Source organism: Nelumbo lutea, chromosome 1 (genome assembly GCF_056320005.1).
Source record: "Nelumbo lutea isolate HS-2025 chromosome 1, American lotus-T2T, whole genome shotgun sequence".
NCBI classification, from domain to species: Eukaryota; Viridiplantae; Streptophyta; class Magnoliopsida; order Proteales; family Nelumbonaceae; genus Nelumbo; species Nelumbo lutea.
The window spans coordinates 202327596-202339442 of record NC_142684.1 but is presented as its reverse complement, the minus strand read 5'-3'; the positions used below and the strand labels follow the sequence as shown (position 1 = coordinate 202339442).

The 11847-nt window shown below is 44.8% G+C and overlaps 1 protein-coding gene across 1 annotated transcript; it reads left to right on the top strand.

Moving 5' to 3' along the window:
- Nucleotides 1-896: 896 nt before the first annotated feature.
- Nucleotides 897-3531, top strand: LOC148880421 (squamosa promoter-binding-like protein 8). The gene is made up of 4 exons (XM_088962309.1): nucleotides 897-1447; nucleotides 1673-2392; nucleotides 2736-2902; nucleotides 3065-3531. The coding sequence occupies exons 2-4, from the start codon at nucleotides 1797-1799 to the stop codon at nucleotides 3274-3276; spliced, it is 975 nt and encodes a 324-aa protein (XP_088818435.1). The 5' UTR covers nucleotides 897-1447; nucleotides 1673-1796; the 3' UTR covers nucleotides 3277-3531.
- Nucleotides 3532-11847: the final 8316 nt, after the last annotated feature.

Here is an 11847-nt window from a genome sequence, read left to right as displayed (position 1 = left end):
AGATCTCTCCGGCTTTGTTTGAGACGTTTCCTCGAAGCCTCCCTTGTTTAGAAGGGGAGCAGCTCCTTGGCAAACTGCTTAACAGCCAGAGCTATGTACACTGTTTGGCTTTGCCTCCTACAGCTTTTTTAGTCCGGCAGGAGAGATGTCTTTGGACCCTGTGATTAAACAAATTAGTACCCCCTCTCACATTTTACTACCAACCAATTAAATGCCCATCAAGCTTATTTGTTTTATCACCAAATTTCAAGTATTAAATCTCATGGTTGTCATCAAGAGACAGAGAGAGAGAGAGAGGTCTATTCCTGGAGATCTCTTTCTTTGCCTAATAATCAGTAACTGTTAATTGATAAGTACAGACATTTATATTATTAGTTTTTTTACTGGTTGAGGTTGAAGAGACAATATACTATATATCTAATCCGCAAAAAGTTTACATGCAGATACCCTCCCTCAATGGCCGTGCAGTCTGAAATCCATTCCCAAACAAGCCCCAACAATCAGAGGGAATCCTAGAGATCCCCAGCCTAAAGGAAGGAGGGTATTTTGGTAAAAGTGTAATTGTGGTGGTGGTGGAGCTTCTCAGTAAAACTTGATCAACTTGTGAGACGGCAAGGATGAAAAAGTACAAGGTCAATTGGACAATAAATGAGACAGGAAAACAAAGTAGGTTTTAATAACTTGGAAGAAGCAATTAGGTACGTCTCCATAGTCCTCTCCTACCGTATAAAGCAACTGCTCCCCCCACCTTCACAAACCAACGTTACCGTACTGTCCTCAACTTTATCCACCACAGTTTATCTTGTCTAACTGAATTGGTAAATTTCCCCGAGGGCATTTTCGTCTACATGTAAATTCGGTTGTCCATCCCGTTGGTTTGGTGACTATTTCAGATTGTTCAATACCAAGTTACCAACTTCTCTCGAGTCTCGACTTATCACTTACCGTCTCTCGAAGACTCGTGTGGAGAGAGAGAGAGATTGTGAGCTTTATTTCCGACAAGTGGCTTTCGAGTAAATTTGTTACTATCAGCTGGTCACAATCGTAATTTAGTCTTCTATATAACCAGTAAAATCACCGACCTCTGTGCGAGCCGCCTGGTACCTCAGTTCCTCGGTGAGGAGGAGAGATAGGAAGTGAGCTGACCCTGAGCTATTCTCTTTCTGCTTGAACGGATCGTTTTTGTATCCTCTCAAGTCTCAACTGCGTGTATGTGAGTATGTCTGTCGACTGTGTGTGTATTTGAGAGAGAGAGAGAGAGAGAGAGAGAGAGAGAGAGAGAGAGAGGGAGACATCAGTACAAAGTCTTTTCTTAATATATGTTCTGTGAAAGAACTTCTTTCTTCCCAGACGTACACGCCATTAGTGGATAGAGAGAAGCTCAGTCAATGGCGAACAGGGTTTCAGTTATAGCTTCGTTTCCTTCTCTCGGAGTCTGCACTTCAAGGTAAGAACATTTTATCTATTTATATAACAAAAGATACCTGAAACACCGACATGCTCGTAAAAGCGATTGAAACCCAAGAGGGAAAAAACCATTAAAAAAAGCATAAAGTCTACAGCCAAACTTGAAACTACGAAGCTTCTTTGCTCAATAATCTCCCGAGGAAAGCTGACACATTTTCTGTTCAAAGCCTTTTTGAGTTTAATTTCCTTTGTGTTTCATGTACAGTTTGAACAGTCCCATCTGACCGCCGGAAAATGACGTCTTAGCTTGCCGGAAGAGCTTACGTTTGTCTACGGAGTGCCCTTTTTTTTTTTGTTTTTCTCTCGAGTAAAAGAGGCAGAAAGAAAAAATGTTGGAGTACGAGTGGGGGAATCCATCTGCAATGTTACTCTCTGGGGAGGAGCCCGGACAAGATTCCGACCAAACGCGCCAGATTTTCGACCAGTACAACCAAACACTGGCGGGGAACTTCCTTTCTCCTGCGGCTTCGTACCCTACTCATCACCCCTTCCAACAACAGCAACATCAGAACCAAACCCATCTCCAGTCCCTCTACGACGCACGATCTTACTCACTGTCTTACCCGCACCAGCATCCTGCACCGGAACCTGTTGCCGGGCCCACTAGTTTTATGATCTTGCCGAAGAGCGAGGAGGTGTGTGGACCGGGAGGCATGGATTTTCCGGCCAGAATCGGGTTAAATTTAGGTGGTCGGACGTATTTCTCGTCGGCAGAAGACGATTTCGTGAACCGGTTGTACCGCCGATCGAGACCGATCGAAGCCGGCGTGTCGAACTCACCGAGATGTCAGGCCGAGGGATGCAACGCCGATTTGACTCACGCGAAGCATTATCACCGGCGTCACAAGGTCTGCGAGTTTCACTCGAAAGCCTCCACTGTGTTAGCTGGCGGGTTGACTCAGCGCTTTTGCCAGCAATGTAGCAGGTTCGAAATGACAAAGTTACCCATACCGTTCAATTAACAGTGTAATTATACTTTTCTCATATAAAGCAAAGCAAGTACAACACAGTCTCCTGGTCTTGCCGTCTGGGCCTCCATTGGAATAGTTAGAAAGACCATAATGCCCTCGTGAAGTTTTTAGTTGCGCTAATGATTGGCATTGCCGTACTTGGGGCAATCCCGAGGGCATTTGTGTCCGGAAAATTTTCATAATGTCCATTAACGTACTGTTGCTTTGTTTCTTATACTGAAATGGATGGATAAATTAGTTTATTCGGTCATTGATGTCGTTGATTTATCTATTTTGTACTCGAACAAATTAAAACAGGTTTCACCTTCTGTCGGAGTTCGATCAAGGAAAACGAAGTTGCAGGAAACGGTTGGCCGATCACAACCGTCGGAGGAGAAAATCGCAACCTCAGCAACAAACCCAGCAGCAGCAGCAACAAGTCCAGCTGGAAAACGCTCTCGGTTCCCCTTCAGAAAACCCTGCAAGTAAGCTTACAAGTGTTTTTGGGGTTTGCATTTAAGTTAATTAGCTAGGTTAATTTGTTTGTCCTCGGAGGCACGGAGATTTTGGTTAATTGTTGGCCATTAAAGGGAAAGCCAAGATATAATATCTGGGTTTTGTTTGTCGGTGGTGGTTCATGAACGTAGGATCTTCGCCGGAGTCAGGAGCGCATTCATCGTCGTCTGTGACAGTTGCGGTGTCGCCACCTCGGATGTCGTTGGGGTGTTTCCAGCCCAGAAACCACGATTCGAAGTCTTCGTCTTCGTCGTCAACCTCACTTTTCTCGCAGGTGGGCAACTTCAGGCTGTACGAGCGTCAGATCCAGAGTTCCAGCTGGGATGAAGAGGACGAACAGTAAGGAGGGAGGAAAGCAATGAAGGGCTGAAGGTAGCTGTTAATTTCTACTAATCATCTAGTTCTTTTGTTATTGTTTCTTGTTTTAATCTTCTCTCTACATTTTATTAAATGTCGTCGTTTGTTTGAAGATGGTCTTACAGTAAACATCAATCCAGCTTACGTGTTTATTCTCTTCCTCCATTTTATATGACGTTGTTTATTGTTAAGAATTTAGATCGGTTTTTATATATTGATGAATTCAATTAAAGGAACCAAATGCTCGGAACACTAATGCTGCTTCTTCTTCTTCTACTCTCTCTCTCTCTCTCTCTCTGTTCGTTACATACGCGCCTGAAATCTCTGTTCTGCATTCGTCCCCGTCGATCTCTGGATGGCATTCTCGGTAAAATTGGATCTGTTGTTTGGGTAATTTGCTAGTAGTGGAGGTGGATTGACGTGATATCGTGGATGTGGGTGGTGTGGTAATATCGTCGAGTCGACGCTACGGATCTCGTGGACGGGTTTTGGCCCTATCGGGCCATTAACTCGCCTGGCCCATTTTCAGAGGATCAATACCCAACGGCTACGTTATGGGTCCCATCAAAGAAATCAGTGGGCTCAGAATCAAATTGTTCTGTTTTTTTTTTTTCGTTTATTACTTCAAGAAATTAATGGAGGTGGAATATTGGGTGAGTGAGATTACTAAAAATAACACGGGTGTGAATCATTTAAAACACTTGAACAGTTAAAAGATGCCAAGACCCATCTGTAGAGAATCTTGGATTGACATATTTCAATGAGATGATAATGGTGATGCTTTAAAAAAAACAGACACAAAATTCCCGAGCTTCACAGAAGAGGAGCAGACATCTAGATTTGGATTAGAATTCGATGGGTTTCGTGCCAGTTGATGCATGTTTTTTATCTGGATTCCAGTCTGAGAGAGAGAGAGAGAGGTAGTAAGTAGTAACTGTAGCACATAGCTAGTGAAGTTTCAGAAGGCTTAACAGAAACAGTGGATGCTTGGTAAAGCTAAACATTGTTATACCAGTTTGTGCCATGTATATTATGTAGAAGTAGGAGATACGAATCGCTGAGTCCACACGATCAGAAATCAGAATTTTAAAAGCCTTTCTTTAGTTCTTCCAACTTCTCTAAACGTGGGCAAACATAGCAGGGATTAGACTTGCATCAATCATCATTGTGTTATTTTAGGGCATAATAATTGCATTAATAACTGATTTGGCTTTTCTAATCATGATTTTTAAATAAAATAACCCCACTATTTAGTCTTTACAGTCTACTTACTATTTTTTTTTAAATTGCTGGAATCATTGTTTTCAAAACCGGATCGGTTCCGTTTTCCCCCAAAACCGCTAGTTCTCTCAAAATCGTTGATTTTGGTCAGTAAATCGCTGAACCGGTTGGTTAATCATTCGAACTGTTTGAAACATTTTAATCGTTTTTCAATTTTTTTTATTTTTTATTTTTTTTTGTTAGAATGAACTGGCCATTCGGGTTGAATGGTCCGACCATTCAGGTCGAAAGGAACGACCGTTCAAACTGGTAACCGGACCCCTGACCAGTTTGGTCATCGGTTCGTTTTTAAAAATCATGGCTGGAACATACCCTGCCGTTGCTCAAATTTCCCTTTAAGGCTCAGTTTAGAAGGATTACAAATATGAATATTTACAGTTAAACCTTATATTTTATACTATTTTATATGTATTTGTATTTATACTCTTTCAAAATTGAGCCTTATAGTCGACAGGAAATATGGTAATTGCAATTGCTTCTCCTGAGACATCTTGACGTAGTTGCAAGTATATTCCTTCTGTTAGAATCTCTAAACAAGAGGCATCAAATGTCCAAAATATTTATATGATTTATTTTTTTATTAAAATATTTATTTTTAATTTTTCTATTCATATCAATCACTGCTCTAAACCTTTCCAAACTTTTTCTTTACCAAATTTCCGTCCTTTATATCAATCTCTTTCTATAGAAACCAACCACAAGAGTCATGGAACATTTTTATGCTAGAATTGTAACAGATGGGATCTAGTTGCTTGCAACCGTGTCAAAAAATTTAGAAGTAATTACAATTATCAAACTTCACCTCAAAACTTCAGGTAGGTTTCAACAATTTACCCTTTTAACTCTCCTTTCTGAGTTATTTAGTTTCCAAAGAAACCCGGACAACTGAAAGCCTTTGTAGTTTGTAATCAATGTACAAAAAAACAATTCAAAATTGGAAATAAATATTACAGCACAAGATCAAACGATATATTATTGAATATTATTAGGGTGTGATGGGTTCTCTGTTTCTTTTCCTTAGTTTGACTGGTTTTACTACTAATATTATAATGAGGTTATGGTCATATCTTGCGAATGCAACATGACTTTTCATATGTGTGAGATGTGAGATAGTGGGGTTGGTTGTAAATTGTAATGAAGCCAGCAGGGAAGCCGTTGTCCACTTAGTGACGAGAAAGTAACATACATAGTGGGTCCTATACTCTTCATTTTTTATGTTGGAATTGAAAGAGTCAGAAAGAACCAAATATTAAATTGAGGGAAAAAAAAGAATAGAGAGAGAAGTGGAAGGGATACATAAGAAAAGGTACACACATGAATGGTATAAGATGTTACGTTGTTTAAGAGTTTAAGAGAGATGATGGAAGCCACACTTCTCATATTTCAGTTATATGACACGCTCCATCGCCATCATCATCTCTATCTCCTAAAATTATTTTTTAATTAATGCCTTGTGGAATGGAGATAACACCTCTAAAGGGAGACAACAACTAAATCTGGTTGGATACTCTCACATGCCCTCCCGAAATGAAAATCTCTCTCTCTAGATATATTTTTGGAGTGAGAATGATGATGGAGTCCAGAGCCCTTAGAAGTAAATAAAAGTATAAAACATTAAGCCCCTAATTGTTCACATTTTTCTAGTCATTTTATTTATTAATGATACAATGTATCAATAGGTACCAAAATCCTATGAGGTGTACCAATCATCAATTGTGATTTGTGAGGCTTCCTTCACCATTTGACCTCTGGAATATCCTCCACCAACGGAGGGTCAAGAACGGCCGGAAAAGGATTGATATTGGCCGCAAGAACAAATGCAAAACCAGGGTTTCGAGGGGGCCGTTCCCCTGAATTCAGATCTGTGCCGCGCAGATCATTTCAACCGTGTATTAAGAATATCTCCTAATAATAACTACAGGATATATTCACAATGCAGGCCAAAATGTGCATGTGGGGTGCACTCTGTGGGCTGCAGATGCGAACTCGGTTCTCCCATGGCACCGCCTCTTATTGTTTTTACAACAACTACTACTACTTAAAGGCATTTCGCAGTGTTGACCATCCCAACAACTGCCTCCCTCTAAAGAAGGGAAAAAGAATATCTTTGTTTCACACTTTCTAACATCGTTTATTTATATAGAGAAGAATTCACTCAACCATGCATGCGAATTATTACTATTGCTGCCCGGATTAATCGAGTGCAAATAAGGTAAATTCACTACCAAGTTCTGAAGGTAATTCGAAGGCTTTGAGTGTTCAGAGGGTAAGTCGAGGTCGAGGACTGTAGGCTAAGACAGGATGCTCTCTTTGAGTATGGTGGTAGAAGTCAAGGTTTGTAGGTTGCCAGTTAGGTGATAAGGTCCCTAGAAATCTGAGGTATTGCAAAATAAGAGATGTTAGAGGTCTCATGTGGAGACTCGAGGCGGAGGGTCCAACACTCAAGTTAGTACGAGGTGCAAGGTGGGGGAAGGTGCAAACGAGGTCTCGATAGTAGTCCTCGGATGCACTCGATCCCCAAGAGTAAATGCTAATGAAGCAAGGTAGGTGTAAGAATTTAATCCAAGGCACTAGAAGTAAATGGGGAAGCTGGATCAGGATTCTGGGGTCTGGATCCCTTGTCAATAGAGAATTACCTCATATTTATACTTGAACGAGCTGGATGCAGGTGGGGATGAATGCACTAGATTAGAGTTGTACGAAGTTAGGCGACAGGTCCTTTCAAGTATGCCTACTTGCTTTGTGGTTGGCTCCGTACGAAGGCAGGAGGGCTCCCCTCTGTTATTGTTAGCGTTGTCAGGCGTTAGTGGGCCACGCTTCTCAACCCGTAATGGGCTAGGCCTGGCTAGCCCACATGACTTGCCCCCAACTCCCGAGGCCGAGGTGATGTCTTGGCTTCGGCTAATAATGGAGATGATAGTTGTGGTAAGGCTTCGGCTTTGGCCATCGGGAGTAGGGACTGTTATGCCTTCGGGTTCGTCAGCCAACGGGTATTCTGTAGTGGCGTCGCTTTCAGTTCGTATGCTTCTTCCTTCCTCATTTGTTCGAAGATGCATGTGGCGCAGATGCCTCAGGTTAGCGGGGATGGTCCCGTGTCATGTACGGCCAGGTCGTGTTTGCCGGGCTGAGCGGTTCGCCCGACGGGTCACGATTGGTGGACTTCGCGGTTCGCCTGGCGGGTTACGGCGAGTGATCCTCGCGATTCGTCTAGCGTCATTTTGTCTTCCGAGGGCACGCGTCGAGTGATGCGGTATAGCTAGTTTGTAGAAGCAGAGGGTCCTTGTGACCGTTGGATCCATAGTGATCTGAGCCGTTGCTTGGGCGTCGTTTCATCTTCCGAGGGTGAGTGCCGAGTGGCGCATTGTGGTTGGATGGTAGAAGCGAAGGTGCCTCAACCGTTGGATTCGGTGAGATCTGGGTGGCTTTCCCCGTCATTTGAACTTAGGCCCCCTTCCTGTCGAGTGAACTTAGCTCCCAGGTTCTCAATCCTTCAAGACACCCCCGTCTTTACCTTCCTCACCATCTTCTAGGTAATTCGCAATGTCTTTCTTGGACTCCGGCCCTAAGTGCTATGAACTCCCGGACACCTCGGGAGGGAGCTCTCCTCAAACCCCTTCCCCTCTCTCCTCGTTAGGTCCCTTGTCTATTGTCCCACTTCGGCAGGAGATTGCAGTGCTTAGGGAAAGAGTAGCCTTTGGGGGCGCCAAGGGTTGCCACCGAGGCGATGACTCTCCCCATGAAAGTGCTACATCGGTATCGCCGAGGTAGCCCAAAGGGTCTCCTCAGGCTGAGGGGGAAGACGTTGTAGAGCTCGCCGTTGCACTGGTGGGAGGGAGCGTTGCCTGAAGGGTGGTTGATGCTAGTATCCCACGCTTGAAGTTTGACAGCTCCTTGGAGGTGGGCCAAGTCAAATCCCTAGCGAGTAGGTTCCACATACCCCGGTCCTACAGTCTTAGGGTTTTTGACGTAGGTGAGCGGTCGTGGACCCCTGATGAGGGGGAAATCTACATTTACCAGCATTTTTTAGAGTCTGGCCTTTAGTTTCCCCTTCCTTCTTTAGTCTTTGAGTTTTTGGAGTGGTACGGTATCACTATCAGTCAGCTCGTTCCCAACGCCCTTAGGACAATAATAGCGACGTTGGTGTGGGCTCGACTTCGGGATGTGGAGCTGACGTCGAAGATGTTTCATGCCATGTTCGTGCAGAGGAAGCACGCTTCCGAGGCCAAGATGTACTACTTCCATCCCCGGAGGGGGAAGCCAGTGTACAACTCTTCGTCTGTCCATGGGTGAAAGGACAAATTTTTCTCTGTCTCCTACCCCGAAGGCTGGAGGTTCAGGTCGAAGTGGGGAGAGGCCTGTGTAGTTGTAGAGAGATGTCCCCCTTCGCTCCGAGGCGAGGAGGCCGCGGCTGTGGCTAATTTGCTTGTGATGGGGATAGTCCAGGCGAAACCATTGGTGGTGGAGGAGATTCCCCTTCTGTTCGTTGTGATTAGCCCTACCCCCTCGGTAGGAGAGGTTTTGTAGTTACTTCACACATCTCCTACGTCTTCGGCTGGTTGTGCTGACCATTTTTTTTTTTGTGTTTGTAGAGATACCAATGGATGTCAAGCAGTGATTGCTCAAGAAGGCACATGCGAAGCAGGCTAAGAAGAAAGCATGGGCACAGATGCCAAGGCGACCCAGCGAAGAGTTTGCCCCCCTTGCCCCAACAAAGGGGAGGAATCAACAGGTCCTCGCTAAGGGGAAATGACTAGTGCTGGTGCCCCAAAAGCTCGCCGAGGGGGCCAAGAAGGCATCGGAGGGGGTAAGAAAGCCAACAAAGGTGCCGTGGAGGCCGACCGAGGGGGCTGAAGTGCTGAGGAGGCCCCAGAGGGGGACGAGGTGGGTTAGAAGAGGCCCATCGAAGGTTCACTGAGGGAGGAGCCGCCGCGGAAGGTGGTCAATGCCAAATGCAAAGGAGCCCCCAGAGGGAGCTAAGATGGTGAGTACCATCTGGAAGAGGTAAGATCTTTGGTTTTTACTTTGTATCTTGTGTATTTCTTTCTCTTCCTCCCCTTTTGTTCGCTAACTGGTTCTATTGCAGGCCTTCCTACACTTCGTCGGTTTGGGGGTCCGAACGAAGCTGATGTTGTCCCGCCTTGACAAGTTGGAGAAGGAGATGGAGAGGCTCCGGAAGTTTGCCAAGGAGAAGCTTTAAAAGGAGAGGGAGACGCTTTAGAAGATCACTGCTGTTGCTAAAGAGAAGTACTAGAAGTTTAGGAAGGCACTTCTGGATGAGTAGTCAGTTCAGGAACGCCTCGAGAAATAACTGAAAGAGGCGCAGTAGGGTCTCTCCAAGGAGCAAATGGAGAGAGTTCACCTGGAGAGCATCGTCTCCGAGGCGGAGAGGCGAGCAACCGATGCTGAAGGAAGGGCTACCGAGGCGAAGAAAAAGACAGCTGAGGTTGCGACATCTGTACAGTAGGCAATGAAGTGTTAGACAATTTTGTATGCCCTTAGCTTCAATAAGTTTTGATGTACTTTTGATATTTAATGTAAATAAATAAAGTACATGTTTGATTCATGTTGTGTGGTATGCTTCTGTGTAAGACCCTAAAACTAGACACTTAATGAGACATGTGTTATTTTTAAATGTTCACAGCCGATGGATAAGTCTGGGGAGATTTATTCTGCCAAGGCTAATACTAGTGTGCTGCCAACTGTTGGAGATTGATGGGCAAAACTGGAAAGTTACACCTGACCCGTAGACCCAATTATGGTACTGCACTAGGTGCCGGATTGGGCTGTCTTTGATATGCCAATCAGTGAGATCCTTAGCGGGGGTTAAAACCTAGGTATGTTGGGACAGTCTGATAATTCATTTGAGTGGGTGATCATAGTGACAGGATCAGCCCCTTTGTCGGAATAAGGTAATGATCAGGGATGCACTCTCTCTGATGGAAGAAAGGTAGGAAATTTTTGAAATTCTCCCACCCATTCCGCAATAGTTTTAGCGTCCATACGATGGATCCTACAATTCCTTTCATGAAGGCAGTAGCTGAAGCAGTTGAGGCATTCAAGAAGCCTCTGAGTATCAGGATGCGCTCATGGAGTACACGTTGGCGGCCAACCTCGACAGGGTCGAGGATACGAAGAAGGCGCTCCTACAAGTGATGCTGGACTTCAACGTCAAGGGGCTACAGGTGATTCCAGTTGCCCTTGGCGAAGCCTAGGCTGTTGATAACTTTACTCCTCCTCTTGCTGGCGGTCAGGCTTAGCCGTGGATCTCCCCACTTTTCTTTTTTTGTTTTTTTTTTTATTTTGTAAATGTACATGTGTTCGGCCCAAGAGGCCTCAAAAAATTTTTTGTAAAGGCAATTTAGAAATACAACTATGAATGAAGCCATTTTTTTGTATTTGGTGTGTGCCTTTTGTATGTTGTGTTCTTCTCCTTTTTTTTTCTTTTTTTTTGTTTGAGAGGTTCCTACCTCTCCGAACGACAAGGCCACAACACACAATAACATGTATAGTTTGCTCATACCTCGTAGTTAGTTTGTTGCCGCTCGCTTTAAGTAGTTAGGGCATTGAGTGCCGAGGCAAGCCACACGTCCGCAGTGAGGCTCGCTTGGCTCTAGAATTTCTTTAAGTGTTTACTTAGGCAAGGCCGAAGTGACCTGGCGACTAGACCTGTTCATGGGTCGGGTAGCCCAATAGGTAGTCCCGGTCCGGTCCCCATATGGGCTTGAACATAGATTTGAGCCTATGGGCTTGAGCACGGGCCTCAAAGCCCAAGACCGACTATTTTACGGGCCGGGCTCGAGATTTGTTAAAAAAGCCTGGCCCGACCCATCTTTTAGGTTCAATAAAAAACTCACCGGCGCAACCTCACACTCTTAGGCAGACAGAACCGGTAAACTGTCATCAACAAAACTAGTGAACTCCAGCGGACTGGCAATGAGTTCTCTCTCTCTCTCTCTCTCTCTCTCTCTCTCTCTCTCTCTCCTCTCCTCTTCTCACTTCTTCTACAGAGTCAGAATCTCATATGTGAACTCAAGCACCGGCGGCGGCGGTGAGTCCTCTCTCTCTCTCTCTCTCGTTCCTCTTCTCGCTTCTTCTCTCTCAAAATCTCAGACGCGAACTTAGGTAGCGGCGAGGCGGTGAACACAGGCACCGGTGGCAGCAATGAATCCTCTCTCTCAAACGTGAACTCACCAGTGGCGAACACAGTCATCGGCAGTGAGTTCTTTCTTTTGTTAGGTTGGGCTTCGGGCTCGGACCTGGGCTTCAGGCTTTGTAT